Source organism: Anthonomus grandis, chromosome 5 (genome assembly GCF_022605725.1).
Source record: "Anthonomus grandis grandis chromosome 5, icAntGran1.3, whole genome shotgun sequence".
Lineage (NCBI taxonomy): Eukaryota > Metazoa > Arthropoda > Insecta > Coleoptera > Curculionidae > Anthonomus > Anthonomus grandis.
In genome coordinates, this window is record NC_065550.1 from 14,312,959 (window position 1) to 14,330,229 (window position 17,271).

A 17,271-nucleotide genomic window follows, 5' to 3' on the forward strand; every position below is an offset into this window, starting at 1 on the left:
TAATATATATATACATATATATATATATATGTATATATAAATCAGTATTTATTAACCTGTTTGTTGTGCATAATAATATTTTGTCTAAGCCGAATTTAACGAAGTCATTATATTTTATTTTCCGAGCATAGAGTAACTAAAAATATTATTTATATGTACCTTGCTATTTTAATTTTTTATAAATACTAAATTAGTGACACCATGTTTTTTTCACATCCCAACCCAACCCCGAAACAAAACACATACGAAACCAAAAATACATAAATTTTTAATTATATCCACAAATCCAGCTATTCCTAAAATATAAATTACGCTATTTTCTTGTACGGCGTTTAAAGCTAAATGTTGCCTTTTGTGTTTTTACAATTTCTAAATTGGAAAGAGGCCGTCCAAGTATTTTGATTTTCGTCCAACGAGTGCGTAGAAAAAAGCTCTGCTTGTGCTCGGTACCAACGTATTTAATCGTATTAAAAACGCATCGGCGGCGTGACTCCAAGTAACCGTTTCCAATGCATTAGCACCAGAGCCAGGATAATGCATTGTAGTAATAATTCAAATTAAAACAAATTTTTAAAATAATGAAAATTTTAAAAATGATTAAAACATTTTACAACCAGTGCCATGCCCCCTTGACTCCTTAAAACGAGCACTACTACATTGATGCTCCTACAAGTTTAACAATTATTCATAATTTTAGAATTAACTTTATCTTCTTTCTCGATCGCTATTAGTGTTTTTATTGGTCACATTTGCATTCAGTTTCTTTCAACTTACGGACCACATGAAAACCTTGTTAAAAGTTTTCAGCCTCCTACCGGCAGCCGATCCTGTATATTATGTAGGCTAGCTAGCTAGTAAATTATATTATTTAAGTTAATACGTACAGGGTGTCCCATTTTGGGTACTTTTGCGGGATATCGCCATTATTTTTAAGAGATAGAGAGTTGAGATTTTCGCGACACTGCTCTACTTTTTCGTAAAACTAAAGACGCTGTTAACAAAATTTTCATTGCATTATTTTTTAAGATACAGGTCATTTTTAAAATTTTTGCTTTTTGGAATCCTTCTCGTATCTCCGTTGTTTTTAAAATTTTTGTAAAAGTAAAAACTCATTCTTATAGATTTTTTTTCGTAGAATCTAGTGTTATAGATATTTTTTTTTGATTAATACTTTTTGAGTTGTAACCAAAACTTGTTTTTTTAAACCGAACACCCTATATATTTCTAGTTCATAAAATTGACCTTTTTTTAACCTTTTCAAAAATATATAACAGTGTGGACTTATTTTCAAAAATACGCAAATAACTAACAATTTTCTAAATTAAATGCATAATTTAATAGGCCATGTCAATAACAATAATAGACAAATAAAAAGTTACAAATTAATATAACGACGAATGGGGAATTGCATCATTCATTCATCATTCTTATTTTTGTTGCAATAAAAGAACATAAAAAACAAATATATAAATTTAATAAACACTATAAGAAAACAACCATATAACAAAACAACATTTTTACAAGAGATGTTCAAAATGACCAGCATCTTCTCTGATACAAAATTGGCACATCTTTGTAACCCTTTGAACATTCAAAATAATAATTTGTTTCCTTCTCAGATTTTTAAATGCTAAATGAATTGCGTCTTGAAGTTCTATTAGGATATTGCATTGTCTTTTATACAATTGATCTTGTATATACCCGCTATATTGGGCTAGAGGGATATTTTTCAGAAGTTGTGGAATAACTTCCTCAAGTATGTCTAGGTACCTACGTGCTGTAAGACCCCCTTTAAAAATTCGAGATACTATTTGTTTTCCCAAAATAAAACAAGACACTCCAACTCCAAAGCGTCCTTGTTGTATATATTAAATGTCTATTTTCTGCATGCCAATTTCGAATATTATGTCGGTAAAAAATGCCCGCACTTGAAAAAAAGGATTCATGAGACAAATAAGTTGTTGGCATCAATTTGCTGCATATACCATTGGCAAAATAGCGTCCGGCGCTCGGCAGCGCCAAGATGTAAATGTTGAACTATGTTAAATTTGTATAGATAATACTTATATTTTTTATATCCTTTGTGGGTCAGTGTTTGGCACTCCAATTTCTTTTTCGATTTTTCTGCATGAGCTCGAGGGTGTCGCTTCTATATAACCTAAAACATATATTTCTTTTTCTTCCCTATTTTCTTTATTGTATGCTTTAGGACGCGGCTGAACAAAAGACCGTGCTTAAGTAAATTGTCCTTTAAACGAGCAAATATGCCAAAAAAACGGTTGCCTTCTCTCTGCATATCTAATAAGCATAAAATTAAAAATTGGTAGGTAGTCATATAACGGCTTCTAACTTACCTATGGAAATATAGTTCTGAAGCTTCTTCTGCATGCTTTGTATATTGCCTACCATTAAATTATGAATTTGATCATTTAAAAAGGTAAAAAAAGGCCAATATTATGAACTATAAATATACAGGGTGTTCCGTTTAAAAAAACATAAGTTTGGGTTATAACTCAAAAACTATTACTTTTTTATTTTACTTATACAAATACCTTAAAAATAACGGAGATATCCCGCAAAAGTACTCAAAATGGGACATTCTGTACATCTATAGCAGTATTGCCCACACATGAATTTTATTATAGGTAAATCGATTACTTAAGATCGCGGGACAGCCCTTTTTGTCTAGTATATTTTTCTAAATTTTGGATATAATTTCTCGGCAATTTTCACACACTTAAATGACAAATAACGTACATTATTTTTGAATTTGAACGTTTGAATGCAGAGTTTACATTTAGTCAGATCATATGACACGACTTCTTCAATAATAAAACTTTCACCAACATATTCAATTTCCTCGATTCCTTTAATTAGAAAGCAAGTGATTATAAAGTTTCCTACTCATAAATAATCGATCTGTGAACAAGTGCCAAACCTGGAACTGGGATGTATGTATGTTAGCGACTAGCGTTATGCCTTAGCGAATAGAACAAGCATATTCTACCACTGACAAGCAATGGCTATGTTTGTACATCATACAGGCAGTTTCCAGAATAAATAAGGATGTTTGTGTAAGCATTCTTTTGGCCTTAAATATAGATCTGCACGTTTCTTTAGGTTTCAAGCCATATAAAGCCTCAAAACAAATAAAGGCTGTCGCCAACACTAGTGGATGTTTCCCCCGGAAGCAATGTCTGAAATTCTACAAGAGAATAATGTACCGTTTTTGACCGATCATAACAGATCTCAAGAGCAACCGTTTTTTCTATATTACAACAAGTTTCCACCCGTTTATAGAGAATCTAAATATGGTGGTTAAACTTTATTTGGGAATCGATGATTATTCCCAGGGTCTTCAAAACGAAATATGTAGGTTTTTTTCTCTTTTCGAAAGTGAGAGTTAACTTTTTCCTATAGCTATTTCTTTTTTTGAAACTAAAATATTTCCTAGAACTATTTTAGTTTCAAGTACTGAAGAGCTGCTTGAAAAAGTGCGAAAAAAATTGGATTTGCTTACAGAATCTAAAAACTCTTTAGGTATGTTTTAAAAGGTTTTTTAAATATCCATTATAAAAGAATATATCTAGTATTCTCTTGTCTTTTTTCTGTAATTTAAGGCAATAATGGTTTTAGCTATTACTCAAAAATTGGCCGATTTATATATTAATTATTCAAAATGTTTTAATGCAATAACAAAAATAAACGAGTCGAAAAATAACGAATTTATGTACAATTATCCGAAAGTCGCCTCAGGCGGGAGTCCGTTGTGATACGAAATAAAAAAATAACTGTTCTGAACAATGCAATGTGTTTGTTCCCAATGTCTTTATGTGATATATTAGACTGGACATCGGCTCGCCGTGTCTCATTTTGAACTTTCGTCTCACAGTCTACGCTTTTGATAGCCCAGCTATTATTTTTGGAAAATTAATAAAAATAATCTATAGATTAAGGTAAAACACTACTCATGTGGCCAATCAAGTAATATTAAAGTGACATTCATAGTATAATTATTATGTTCTGATCTGAAAAATATAAAATAGTTAATAAAAGATATAGCCTCCTAGAATTGAAAAAAAATGGTAATAAACAAGAAAATTCGAAATTAAGCATATTATATTTTTCTTTTTATTTAGTTTTGAGGTCAATTCTAATTGAATGCATTAATATCAGGCATCCAAAAGTGAAACGTCGTATTATCTTTTTATAGATTTTCATTTTAACCCTCATCTTGGACATCTAATATTCTCCATAGGCCAATGATCCACTGTCTTTCCTATTGAAGTTCTTGCAGCTCAAATACAAGATGAAATTTCGAGCCTTAATAATAGAAGCTGCTTCGATGCGGGACTTTTTAAGTAAGTTTCATACAAATTTAACAAAAATCGATTTATTTCCTCTATACCTTTTTCAGACATATCTTTAAGCTTATCAAAATTTTCCAAAACATGCGTTCTAAGATTGACGACCAAAAAAATTTACTTCATTGTTTCGGAAGATGATGGTGGACCTAGAAGACCATTGGTTTGGTGTGAACTACCCGTAAGCTTCTATTTTAAAGAGTATAACATTGTAGGTGTTAGCGAACTTTATAATGAGATATTCCTGGAATTATCTACAGGTATACTATATATTTTTTCCTTTTGGTTCTATTCAGATGTAAATATAATTAAAATATTCTTTAGCATTGTTAGCGAGGTCTTGTTCAGTACTCAAACAAGACGTTAAAACCTTTAAGATTAAATTAACCAATAAGGACAGTCCTTGTCTTACATTAGAAATGGAGTTGGTAAATATGTTATTATCATTTTTACTTAATTAATTATAGCTTGCAAAATTATGTGAAGGTTTCAGGGGAACAGCAAGGTCGACAATGTGTCCACGACATTCCAGTGGAAGTAATTTCCAGAAAACATTGGTCAGACTATCAGGAACCTGGTTATGATGATTTTCATGTGAGTAAAAAGTATTTTAAGAAAAGAAAATTGTTTGGATATTTTTTTCTTTTTAGGTTTCTATTCAGATGCCTAATTTAAGATCCTTAAAAAATATTGTCGAAAAAATGAAGAATATGAGTCATAGCCTGATAGTTAAGGCTAACAAAGCTGGAAAGCTAACCCTACAAATAAAAACCAGTACTGTGAAGCTTTCAGCACATTTTCCAGGTCTGAACGTTAATAGTTTTGCAGGTACCTTAAATCCTTTTCCTTTAAAGTTTAGATGTTTATAATAAGAATTATTTTATAAGAATTATTTTAGAAGGACATGTCAGAGAGAGTGTTTATGAGGATGAAGATGATAATAGTGCAGTATCATCCACAATCGACATAAAAAAATTTATCACATTCTTGACGGGCATGCAATTGAATCACTGCCAAGCAGTATGTAACATAGTTCAAGGAAAGATGGTTAAGTTGTACATGGAACAACCTGGAGCCTTGGCTTTGCAAATATTTTTAACAGAATTAAACGTTTAGTTTTATTTATTTAATAATACTTTTTATTTAATACTAAACAAATAAATTATTAAACTAAACAAATATACATAATAACACAAGGAATAATACTAAGATATAAAAAGGTAGCCATGTTTTCAAATAACTAGTAAAGGAAACATATTTAGCATGCCAAGTTATGAGTAACGCTAGCTTAACCATATTCCATTTGTTATATCCTTCATATTGCATTAAATTTAAAGCTGTTGCTACATGAGAGTGACAGTTATCGCAGCATATATTGTGCAGTCGGGTTTTATAGATTTCAGCTGACTCTATGACTGCAGAGTCCCAACCTAAAAAAAATTAGTTAAACTAAAGTAACTTACTAATTTGATAGGTATATTCTTAAATTTGATAATTTGTGGTGATATCGTTTCACCATCTAATTAAAATTTAATGTACTACTTTTATATTTGTGTTAAACAAAAATCTTCAGACTCTGCAATTCCCATTTATAATCTCACATTACAAGTATAATGTACTTGTAATGTAGGAGAGACAAGTTGCCTCTTAATGGGTCATTAACATCACTTAATAAAATTTAAATATTTAGATGTGAGTGAACTGTTGAAATTTCAATAAATTATTATTTACGATTCGAAAGGTCGGATTTTAAATGTGAACTGGGAATGGATGCAAGAGCTTAAAAATCCAACGTCTTTCCTTTCTCGAAGTATTCCTCCATACAATTTGGTAGTGTTTTGTTGATATTGTTGTAGAAATACGTTTATTATATATCCTGCATGTCAGTGTGATAATATTTTGTATTATCATGCAGTGATTGAGATTTTTTTTAAATCATTGGTAAGTAAAATTGAAGGAGATTTAAAAACTTTTATCTATTAAGTTATCTGATATTGAAAAAATTAAATTAAAATAATTCAATCATAAATACCAGAAACATATTTTATAAGTTTTTGGCTATTATTTATTGGGGTTTCGAAATGCCTGAAGGCGAATAAACCTATAATATATAGGTTTTTGTTGCGCTTGTTGGAATGTCTTTCTCTCACATCACCAGTCTTCAAATCTCTGCGACAACCTAAAGTATTCTTGGTAGCAGAATACTACAATAATTGTACAGCTTCTGTGACGTCGCGTTCGTATTAGTTCATACCACCATGTATTAAACAAACACGTTCATAAGATCGTTACTGTGCTTGACGATCAAGATGTTGATCTTTACATATTGACTATATTGAACCCACAATTAAAACAAATTCTCACTACAGTGGCAGCAAAAATTGTACTGGATACATTATTCAGCTTACTAAATACGCCTTGAAGAATTTAAACTATTTATTTAAATCAACAAGAATAACTTAATATAATGAATGTGATAAGATATGTTCCAAGGATTGTCCAACAAAAACAATATCCCAAAATTTGAATATCTTTTAGATTTTATAGACAAAAAATGTCTTAAAATGCTCGTTTTCGCATTTGGACAATCACATTTAAGTTATGGAATCGAAGGATGTATCAGGGACTCTCATACTGTATCCGTTGATTGAATATTTGAGAAGATGCGCAACCTTACGGGTGAAAATGTCGCTTCAAATGTACCCGACAATGAGATGGTGACACCGTCCCGTCGCTTTCAGTCCCGACAAATTTGCCAAAGGCGTGCGCCAACGGGGCGCTTTGAGTTAACATCTATTAATATTTTTTCAGGTGTACTTCGAAGGGCTTTTAAAATTGTTTGTGAACATTTAACAGATAAATTCAATATAAATGAAATGTACCGTTTCTGAAAAAATGCCCCATCTTTAATATTTGGTTTAAGGTTTTTCTATGTGAAAATTAAATATACAGGGTGACTCGAAAAAAATGTGACGTCATCAATATGTTTTTTAAACGGAAACCACCATTTTTAATGCAGAATCAGAAAGAGCGCCTTTTTTACAAAGGATATGGTACAAATGAATTGTGGTTACACAAGCAATTTTGAACAAGAAATAATGATAAAATGTAAAATTAAAGAAATACATATCTAAATTAAAGGTTCGAATTGAGCACCGTTAACCACCTGACAATAACCAAGGCGATTTAAACATTCTTTTTGAACGTTGTCAATGATATCTGGAGAAAATATTTATAATTTTCTGGCGTATTTGTTCTTTTAAATCTTCTAAACTCACTAAATCTTCTAATCATACACTTTACTTTTAAAGTATCCCCATAAAAAGTAATCGAGAGGCGTGAAATCTGGCGATCTAGGTGGCCATTCAATGAACCCTCTAGATAGACGAGGGTTCATCCAACGATTTGGAAAAACTTCATTTAGAAAATTGCAAACGGATCAAGCATAGTGTGGCGGGGCTCACGTTGATCACAAGATCACGTGCATGGCGGGTTCTTCCAAATCTGAATATAAAGTTATCGGAGCGGGATAAGATCATTTTGAAGAAAGTCCAAATACCTCTCACCAGTGAGAGTGTCATCAAAAGTAAGGTCCTAAAACTCTTCCTTTCACTATACCGCACCACACATTGACTTTTTGAGTATGTTGTGTATGACATTCTGTGAACCAATGAGGGTTTTCGGTCGCCCAATATTCTGTCTATTGACATGGCCGTTTAGAGTAAACGTTGCTTCGTTAGAAAATATTATCCGTTTTACAAAATTATTGTTATCATTACATAATTGCTGCATTTGCTCACAAAAATCACTACGGCGACAGAACGTTAAGCTCATCTTCTTCAGTTATTGAACCCCGACCAGCTTTTTAAGTATTTCGAACTTGCTGAACAACTGAACCATCTCCTTTTGAATACGCGACATTCCGAAACCAATCATGCACAAGATTTCGATTCTTTCACGTAAATTTTCTTATATTTCATACAATAACAGTAGATAATAAATTGTAGTTACTAATAAAACGCAGGATAACACTGCTTTCGCCTCTCAAAAAACATAAACACCACTTACAAATGTAAAAATAGTTCAAATAGTTGCACCAAAATACATTCACTTTTTGACACTGACAATAACAACTAAAATACCAACATTTAATTTAGATAGGTATTTCCTTAATTTTACATTTTATCATCATTTTTCGTTCAAAATTGCTTATGTAACCACTATTCATTTGTACAAAGGATATGGCTTTGTAAAAAAATGCGTTTCTTCTGATTCTGCATTAAAAATGGTGGTTTTCATTTAAAAAACATTGATGACGGTATATCTTTTTTTTGAGTCACCCTGTATATTTAATTTCCACATAGAAAAACCCGAAACCCAATATTAAATTCGACGGGTTCGGGCATTTTTTCCAGAAACGGTCCATTTCATTTTTATTGCATGTATCGGCTACTTTACGGATGCATCACTGTATATAATTCCCTATATTTTTTGTTCACTAAATAGAAGTTCATTTATTATAGAATTTTCAAAAAAAAGTGATAAATACTGACTTCTATTAAACTATTAATACAAGCTTTTTTATAAATTTTTCTTTTAGATACTTTAGCCTGTACAGAGCAATGCCGTTCGTTTAATTAATTTAAAAAAAAAAGGGGGTTTGGACATCGTATTAATTAGGTATCATTTTTCATTGTTATCAATTAGGTATTATTTTTTAGGTAGCTTATTTCTGAGCTAATTTGATTTAAAAAGTATATAATTATTAAAAAATAAAGCAAATTTAAAATTATTTAAACAACTATTAGATCAATACCTCGGGAGGTAATTAATGTATTTAAGGAGTTACTAATTCATAGATTGTTTAAAGTAATTCAAATTTAAATTCTTAATTTTGTCTTGATGTGTTAATTTAAATTTGATCTTAATTATTTTAGCTCAACTGAAGTATTTGAAAATAATAAAAAAAGAAATAATATTCACTGCATTAACGGATTCATTTACGCCCTTATTTCAATTATATTTGAATATTTGACAAACTCCTTTGATTGTGAATATGTTTTAACTAATCAAGAGACTATTTTCTATTTTTTTCCCTAAGAAATTATTTTTTGTAATAAGAAATAGGTGTAGATACAATGCAGTCAAGTCAAGCGACTTCGAATCGCTTTGCAATGCATTGATATTAGATTGCAAAAATCATTGGATAGTGGAATTTGTCCAAATTTTTTTTAGAATTAGATAATAGTCAGACCAGTTTTAATTTTAGATATTGAACCCAACAAAAATTTTACTAATTATTATTCCAAAATTGCATCTACAAGATTGATCTTCAACTTCGATCAAAAATATCGAATAATTCAAACAAACCCTTAATTTTGGAAATGTGTTCTCATATTAAGTTTCTGGATATTTCGCAAGTGTGAAAACAATTGTGAATATTTTTTAAAAAAGTTTAATAAGCGATAAAAAAGAAATATTTTAAAGGAATAAAAATTACTAAATCAAATAATTTACTTCTCTAATTAACCCATCAAATTTATGTCAAAACACGATAAAATCATTTAATGAACTTTATCATACTCTAAAAGTAAGTAATAATATATCGGAGTCAATTTATAAAATATTAAATAAAATTGAAATAAATAAACCAAACCTATCTCCACGGCACATTGAGAAATATTTTACCGTTATTATTAACAGTTATAATTTATAATAACCTGAAATGGAAATCTCAAAACCTTATTAGAAAATCTAATTATAAACCTCACCAAAAATTATTTAATCTACAAAGACCTATGTTCCGCTGGGTTAAGAGATTCTTGTAAACCTCTCTTTATATTTCAAAAAATCCTAACTCTTTATCTTAGAAACAGCTACTCTTATTCATAAATGTCCTAAACCTCCCTCTAACACTGGTCATATGACTCGCCAGGTTAACGATTTTCCCTACATCCTCCCTCACGAAGAACTCAATTCAGACAAATTTTAGAAGTTAAGAGATTCAAAAAGGAATTAAAATCACTTTTATTATCCAGGGCATATTATAGCCTTGACGATTTTTTTAATGATACCTTTTAACCTGTGCTCTGACATCATTTTAGTGTTTTAGTTTTGTTTCCTGTTAAATAATGTAATTTACTTCTTCTAAATTCTGTTTTATTGACAGCTTTACTTATTTTTTAATGAAATTTATCAAAAAGATGCTTTTTTTTCTCAGTCTGTTTTGTTATGATTAATTTTGGTAAGGTGTGTAAATTTTATGGTAAAGTGTTTTAGAAGTTATGTTTGTTTGAAATTTAAAGTGAATTTGGAATTTTTTAGTTTTTAGGATGCTTGTACACAAGATTTTGTTGTCTTACGTAATATAGCACATTTTCTTTCTTTCTTTCTTTCTTTCAAAACCGAGATCTTACAACAATAATTGTCTCTTAATTTCTATGAAAACCCATTTCTGCTTTCCTTTTTCTTACTTTGTCAATTAAATCTTAAATCAATTTAATAATTCTATGATCTTTAAGTAACAACCGGTCAAAATTCTGGTAAATGATTTTCCAAGAAATTTAGGTGAACTTCAGCGTTCAAATTTTCCGACAACTTGAATGGTCCAATAAGCTTACCATTAAGTATTCCTGTCCACAGGTTTACTCTAAACTAGTATTTTGACCGGTCCTCTCAGTGTAAATGTGGATTTTTCACATACCACTCATGTATGTTGTGGAGATTTATGTATCCATCCTTCTTAAAAGACGATTCATCGGACCGTAGAATTCTTTTCAAGAATCATTATCTTTTGAATAAATTATTTAAATTTACCTACTTTACGGGGAACAATAATTCATAAAAAGTTTGGAATTAAAATTAAGAAAAAGTGTACACTAATCCAATTTAAAACGCCGTATCAGGAATGGAGGCAGACAATTTGAGCATTAGTTGCAACTTAAGTGAAGTTTTATTGTACTGTACAATTATAAACTTAGCTTAGAGTAGCAGCGTACATTTCGTCACTTCAGATCAGAACTAGCCTATGTCCAAAATTCCCAAAAATGACATTCCCCCACCACCGCATCGAGTCGGGCCGCCCGGGTTCAGTGCAGAAGTAGCGTAACTCCCGAACGATACACAAGTCCGCGCGTCAGGAAAAAATAAATAGCCTAAGTCTCAAAACAAAATATTATTTGGTGCAGAAGGAGTCTAACTACAAATTAAAGCCTATGTGAATATAATAAATTATAAATGTGGACATAGGCTACTTCTGGTAATACAATTAGGCTATTTAAGCAATAAACATAATAGTGGACTTAAGCTTCTTCTGATCTGACAAGTTCATAATTTGCAGAAAGAAAGGGAAAGGTTTTCCTTATTTTTTAAAAAGTGTTTAATAAATTTGAGCTATAATGTACAAGAAACGGACGCAAAGAATGGTCGGTGCAATGCAAAACCTCGAATCTACAAGACAAACAGGTAAGTACAACCTATAGAATTTTTGAGTGCGCATGCAAAAAAACTAATTTTTTTAAAAAATAATAACTGTACTCATTATTTCGGATTAAATAGGTAGAGCTCTTGAAAATCTTAAAGTTATTTTACAGTAGTATTTTACCTAAAATTTCACAAAAAAAAGTTTTATTTTTATACTTTTTTTTTAATGGTGACAAAAAGGCACTATAAAAACTTTATAAAAAAAATCGCCGAAACACGTCAACTGAGAAACGGATTGAAGTTTTAAAATGCGGTATTGGTTCTTTATAATAATTGGTACAGATTTTTTTTTACAAATTTTAGGGTGTGCTATTTATGTGATCACCACTGTGTGTATTTCTGCATTTTTATAAGTTATTTGGCTTTAGGTGATGCGTTTCGGATTTTTTTATTCATTTTTATAAAAGTTCTAAACCTTTGAGCCTAAGGCACATTTATAGGCTAAGTAAGTAGCATATTATCGCCACACCTTTTTGCTGTTTTTTTTTGTTCAACCATCTGCCAAACACCCTGTATATTAAAAAGGCAAACAATTTTAGTGTTATCCTATACGAATATTGAATAGTCTCTTAATAAGTCTTCATTTTGCTTTCAGATTCAAAATGTAAAGATGTATTAAGAGACCTCGGTACACGTTTGGAGACTATGGAATGTTTAGCTACTAAATGCAATAGCTCCTTGACAATGGAATCTATAATGGCCAAAAGTGCGGATTTGGTACCACCTCCCGAAGTTGATATAATCAAAACTTTCACTTATTTCAATTCGATTTTTGCTTCAGATATAAAGACAATTGAAGAAATAAGAAGACAGATGTTGCCTGATGATACTTCTCATCATCCTGCTATTAGGAGCCCTGCAAATTTGGCACAATCTCCTAAAGAGAAGGAAATGATAGTTTTGCCCTCGGTTTTGCCTTCCACAAGTAACCTTCGACCGCTTCAACAGAACACACAGCTTGAAATGGACTTAGACTTATCTTCCTCAGAGTCTGATCCTTTTAAGAGTGATAACGAATCAAATGATCCCGACTACAAGGAAAACTCTTCCGAAGTGGAAGAAAGTGAAGAAAATGAAAAAGAAAATGTCAGTGAGCAAGCAAAATCGTCACGAAAAAGAAAGCGCAATACAGAAAGCTGGAAAAGATCAATAATAAAAAAATGTCGAAACTCCGGAAAGTCATATAGAAATTGGAAAGGAAATGCTCAACCCAATCGAAGTATAAAAGTTGCTTGCCAAAATTGTCGAATGAAATGTACCGAAAAAATTACAGAGGACCAAAGAGTCGTTGTATTTGAGGAATACTGGTCTATGGGGGATATCAATAGACAAAGAGATTTTCTAGCAAAGTAAGACAACGAAAAAGAGGTACCGCTGCTGATGAAGCTGCCGATAGCAGACGATCATTTACGTTCCGTTATTTTTTACTATTTGAAAACAGCAACATTCAAGTTTGCAAAACCTTTTTCATCAACACATTAAACATAAGTCCTCAGGTAGTCAAAACAGTTTTTAAGAAACTAGGAAGTGCAGGTTTAGTTCAAGATGACAAAAGAGGCCGGGCATCCAAAAATAACATCGTAGATGAGGCAGTGAAGCAAACTATTAAGCAACATATCAATTCCTTCGAGACCATTGAAAGTCACTATTGTCGTAAAAACTCTTCAAGATTGTATTTACCAGCGTCACTTAATGTGCTAAAAATGTATAGCCTTTATGTTGAGTATTGTGAAGAAAACAATATCTCTCCGCCTGCTACAGAAAGCATGTATAGACACATATTTAATACGGAATTCAACATGTCGTTTCATCGCCCAAAGAAAGACCTGTGTGATATTTGCTACAAATATCAAAATTCTACATCCGAGGAAAAGATAGAGTTGGAGGTGCAGTATCAGAATCATATAGAGAACAAAAATATTGCAAGGGATTTAAAGAATTCTGATAAAGAAAATGCAAAAGTTAATTCTCAAATGTGTGTGGCTGTTTTCGATCTGCAACAGATATTGCCCGTTCCAAAATCAGAGGTAGGCCTTGCTTATTATAAGCTTAAGTTATCGACATTTAATTTTACTATATTTGATTTGGCTACGAAGGACTGCAACTGCTTTATGTGGTATGAATGTATTGCAAAAAGAGGGTCCTCGGAAATAGGAAGCTGTCTTCTAATGTTTATAACAGATCATATTAAAAAGGGTGTCAATGAATTCTGTTTCTATTCGGATAATTGTGCAGGGCAGAATAGAAACAAAAATTTGTATGCCCTTTATAACTACCTTTCACAAAAATATAAGATAACAATAAATCATACCTTGAACGTGGCCATACCCAATCAGAAGGAGATCATCTTCAGTATCTGTGCCAGAAAAGCGTTATTGCTAAACCATATCACGACTTCTTTCGTAATTTGCCACATTCCAATCAAGCAGACTCTGATTTAAATAAGGACTCTGACAGTGAATAGTGTTTAGATTTATTTTTTAATTTTTAAACGTTTATTTTTGTACCAAAGAGTAAAAAATTTTTCTTTAAGGTTAATTTAAGCCAAAATGTATGAATTTTGTTTCGTTAATAAATATTTTGTTTCAATAATAAATTAATAAACTGAAATTAAATATATAAAATCCCCTTTACATATTTCTTTATTTACAAGATATGTACCCATGGGTACAAAATACATTGCTCGGTAAGTATATCAATGTCACTTGTATAATTTTATGCTCAAAAAAATTGCAAATATATTTTTTTTAACCTTTTTATTTTAAGAAAATTATTTAAACTATTCTATGTCCACTGATAGACCCAATTATAGATTAGCCTATGTTTCTTAATGGACATTGAATATGTAACCAAAATGACTCGAGTAGCCTATGTCCATTATTTTAGAAATACAGTGGAACTTTATAACTATTTATAATGTATTTTGATCAAGTTTGCTTATTAATTTCGTTTCCCATATTTCAACAAAAATTAAATTAAAACATTTCAATGTATTCAAAAAAAACCTCCTCCTGAAAAATCTCTAAAATGTGACTTTTGAGGCTAGTTCTGTTCTTAGGTGACGATTTAACTATGCACTAAGAAAATATACACCCATATTGAACCAATAATCTAGCAAGTATCTTACCTTTTTGAAATTTAGATTAGATATGCTAACTTTTGAAATCACTTGCCAAACAGTGAAGTAATTTTCTTTTCCAGTTAGTTAAAGTTGGGAAATGATGGTCAAAAAACACAAGTTAAGAAAAATCTGATAATTTCTTAAAAATGTGAACAGTTGTGTTTGAATTTAGTTTTGTAATTTATCATAGTGTTATTCAGGGTTACATAAAAAAAAATTCTTAAGAAATCCAAAAATTTGTAACCATAGTAATAAAAAGCAACAGGGATGTCAATTTTTTTGGGTTTTCTATGAATGCCTATAATTTTAAAAGTACTCAAGATAGATTTTTTTAAATATATTTTTTTAATCCCTGAGCATCTGGTCTATTGCTCATTTTCGGCTTATCATTGATTTTTGGGACACCCTATATATTGTTGGTCATTTGATGTACAACTGAGCTAAAACTTAAAGCAAAAGATTATAATCTTATAATTTGATTTAGATAAGTTACATTTCTTTTGATACAGAATGAAGTTATGTAGGTAATTAGATGAAAGTTTAAATGAAGTCAATTGGAACAGCACCAGTTAACTTGGCTGGTGACTGTTTAGTAAATACACCAGTTGTCAACATGCTTTTATTTTTGATAGCAAACCAGACACCTGCCAAATATATTGGTGGTGTTCCAATTGACTTCATTTAAACTATAATTAAATATTTCAATTTTACTTTTGTTTTGCTATTTTACTTCTATTATACTACTGGGCAGTAAAATAAAATACAAGAAAAAAGAAAGAAAAGCTGTCCATCACATCACAGATTTGATCCAGCATAATTTCCCAGATACATTTTGAATTACTAGGTTTAAAATCAATTTTAATATAAAAAATAAATGCTTGGCTGGTTGCTTGGTTCTATTACCAATAAAAAATGTGAAAAAAAGCAGGGTAAAAGATAAGAGGATTGAAAAATACTTTATAAGTACAGGAATTCTAGAATGTGGAACAGCAATGATGCTTTGCAAATCAACATGGTTACCATGCATCCAATCTCAAAATAAGGAATTAAGTAGCGCAGCCATCACAGTATATTATGCTGTGCATATAGATATTTTCGAAAAATTTACCAAATGTTTTAAAAGTATAACATAACTATGGTGAGGGATTGATATCCATACACTGAGGCAGAACTCAGTAGTGTTTTATGTTATGGTTCAGTGTTTTATGGACATTTTCATAGAACAAGTTATGATATAAGTCAATTAAAGGATGCTTATTTAGCAAACTCTGACGCAACACCTAACATACAAAATTCAGGCCCTGCATTGACCATATTCATCTTCATTATTACAAAAACCAAGGCTTTTCATGGGCAATTTCCGTATTTCATATAAACCATGAAAACAAATAAAAGATAAAATTATTCTATGCATCAGTGACAATTCTTGCTCAACTAAAAAGTTTTATAATAGGCATAGTAGCTTCCATATATGTATTTTTTTTTCATTATTTATGTTATACCTGTGATACCCCCTCTAGCCAAAGCAGGGTCAAGCTGCCAATATTTAGTTGGTTGACCGAATGCCATGTTATCTTCAGATACAAAGTATGGTCCAGCAAAATCTCGTATGACTCCTGAAGACATGCAAATTCCCATATGGCCGATAATTGGAAAAAGCCAAGTTAATACAGGAAGGGGAGTCCAAACTATACAAAAGGGAAATCTGGCTCTTTCAAAATCCATATATCCTGGAGATGACATTGTTTCTGGATCTTCTTTCATATTTTATTCATAGGGTCGAGGATTAAGAGCCACAATGCATTTTTATACTCTTAAAATCAACTCAAAAGGTCAAACTTATTTGACAAAAAGTAACAGAAAAAACCATAACATTCAATATTCAATAATAATAATGATGAACACAAATTTAGAGAAGTGCCTGCTGAGTGCTGCTTAGTAAACGCATAGACGCTTGTGACACAAGCGCTCTCCATAAGCCTGAATCCACATTGGTACGTAATTACGGATCCGTTGAGACCACGTGATTGTTATCAGCCAATGAGAGACCCGAGAGGTTTCACGTACCCACGTGAAGGATTTGGTTAATTTGAATTTCATTCCGTTTTTTGCGTCCGTTGTGCTATTTATTTTTTTATGTTATAAGTTTTTACCAAAACATTTTTTTGCGGGGGATTCTGTAGTTTCTAGGTAAGTCCTTTGTTTTGAAACTAATTTTTTTTTTACTAGTTTTAATTTTGTACCATTCTCTTTAGAATGTCAAGTTTGGGTGTGACCCCGGGTTGTACCTATTTTAAATGTGGC

At 31.1% G+C, this 17,271-nt stretch overlaps 2 protein-coding genes across 5 annotated transcripts in view; one reads left to right on the forward strand and one right to left on the reverse strand.

The window, feature by feature from the left end:
• Window positions 1–5,489, forward strand: part of LOC126736602 (checkpoint protein HUS1-like) — a 23,435-nt gene extending 17,946 nt beyond the window's left edge. For 3 of the 4 annotated variants that reach the window (XM_050441038.1, XM_050441040.1, XM_050441041.1), the window contains exons 2-7: window positions 4,214–4,361; window positions 4,418–4,624; window positions 4,689–4,792; window positions 4,851–4,958; window positions 5,015–5,192; window positions 5,263–5,489. In XM_050441038.1, coding sequence (XP_050296995.1) covers window positions 4,310–4,361; window positions 4,418–4,624; window positions 4,689–4,792; window positions 4,851–4,958; window positions 5,015–5,192; window positions 5,263–5,480 — 867 coding nt within the window. In that variant the 5' untranslated portion in view covers window positions 4,214–4,309 and the 3' untranslated portion in view covers window positions 5,481–5,489. The remainder of the gene's footprint in view (window positions 1–4,213; window positions 4,362–4,417; window positions 4,625–4,688; window positions 4,793–4,850; window positions 4,959–5,014; window positions 5,193–5,262) is intronic. The other variant, XM_050441042.1, reaches the window with a different exon arrangement.
• LOC126736605 (transmembrane protein 222) lies at window positions 5,469–16,916 on the reverse strand. The gene is made up of 2 exons (XM_050441045.1): window positions 16,470–16,916; window positions 5,469–5,794 (listed from the first exon to the last, which is right to left on the reverse strand). Exons 1-2 carry the CDS (start codon window positions 16,729–16,731, stop codon window positions 5,535–5,537), a joined length of 522 nt encoding a protein of 173 aa, XP_050297002.1. The 5' UTR covers window positions 16,732–16,916; the 3' UTR covers window positions 5,469–5,534.
• Between the last annotated feature and the right edge of the window lie 355 nt (window positions 16,917–17,271).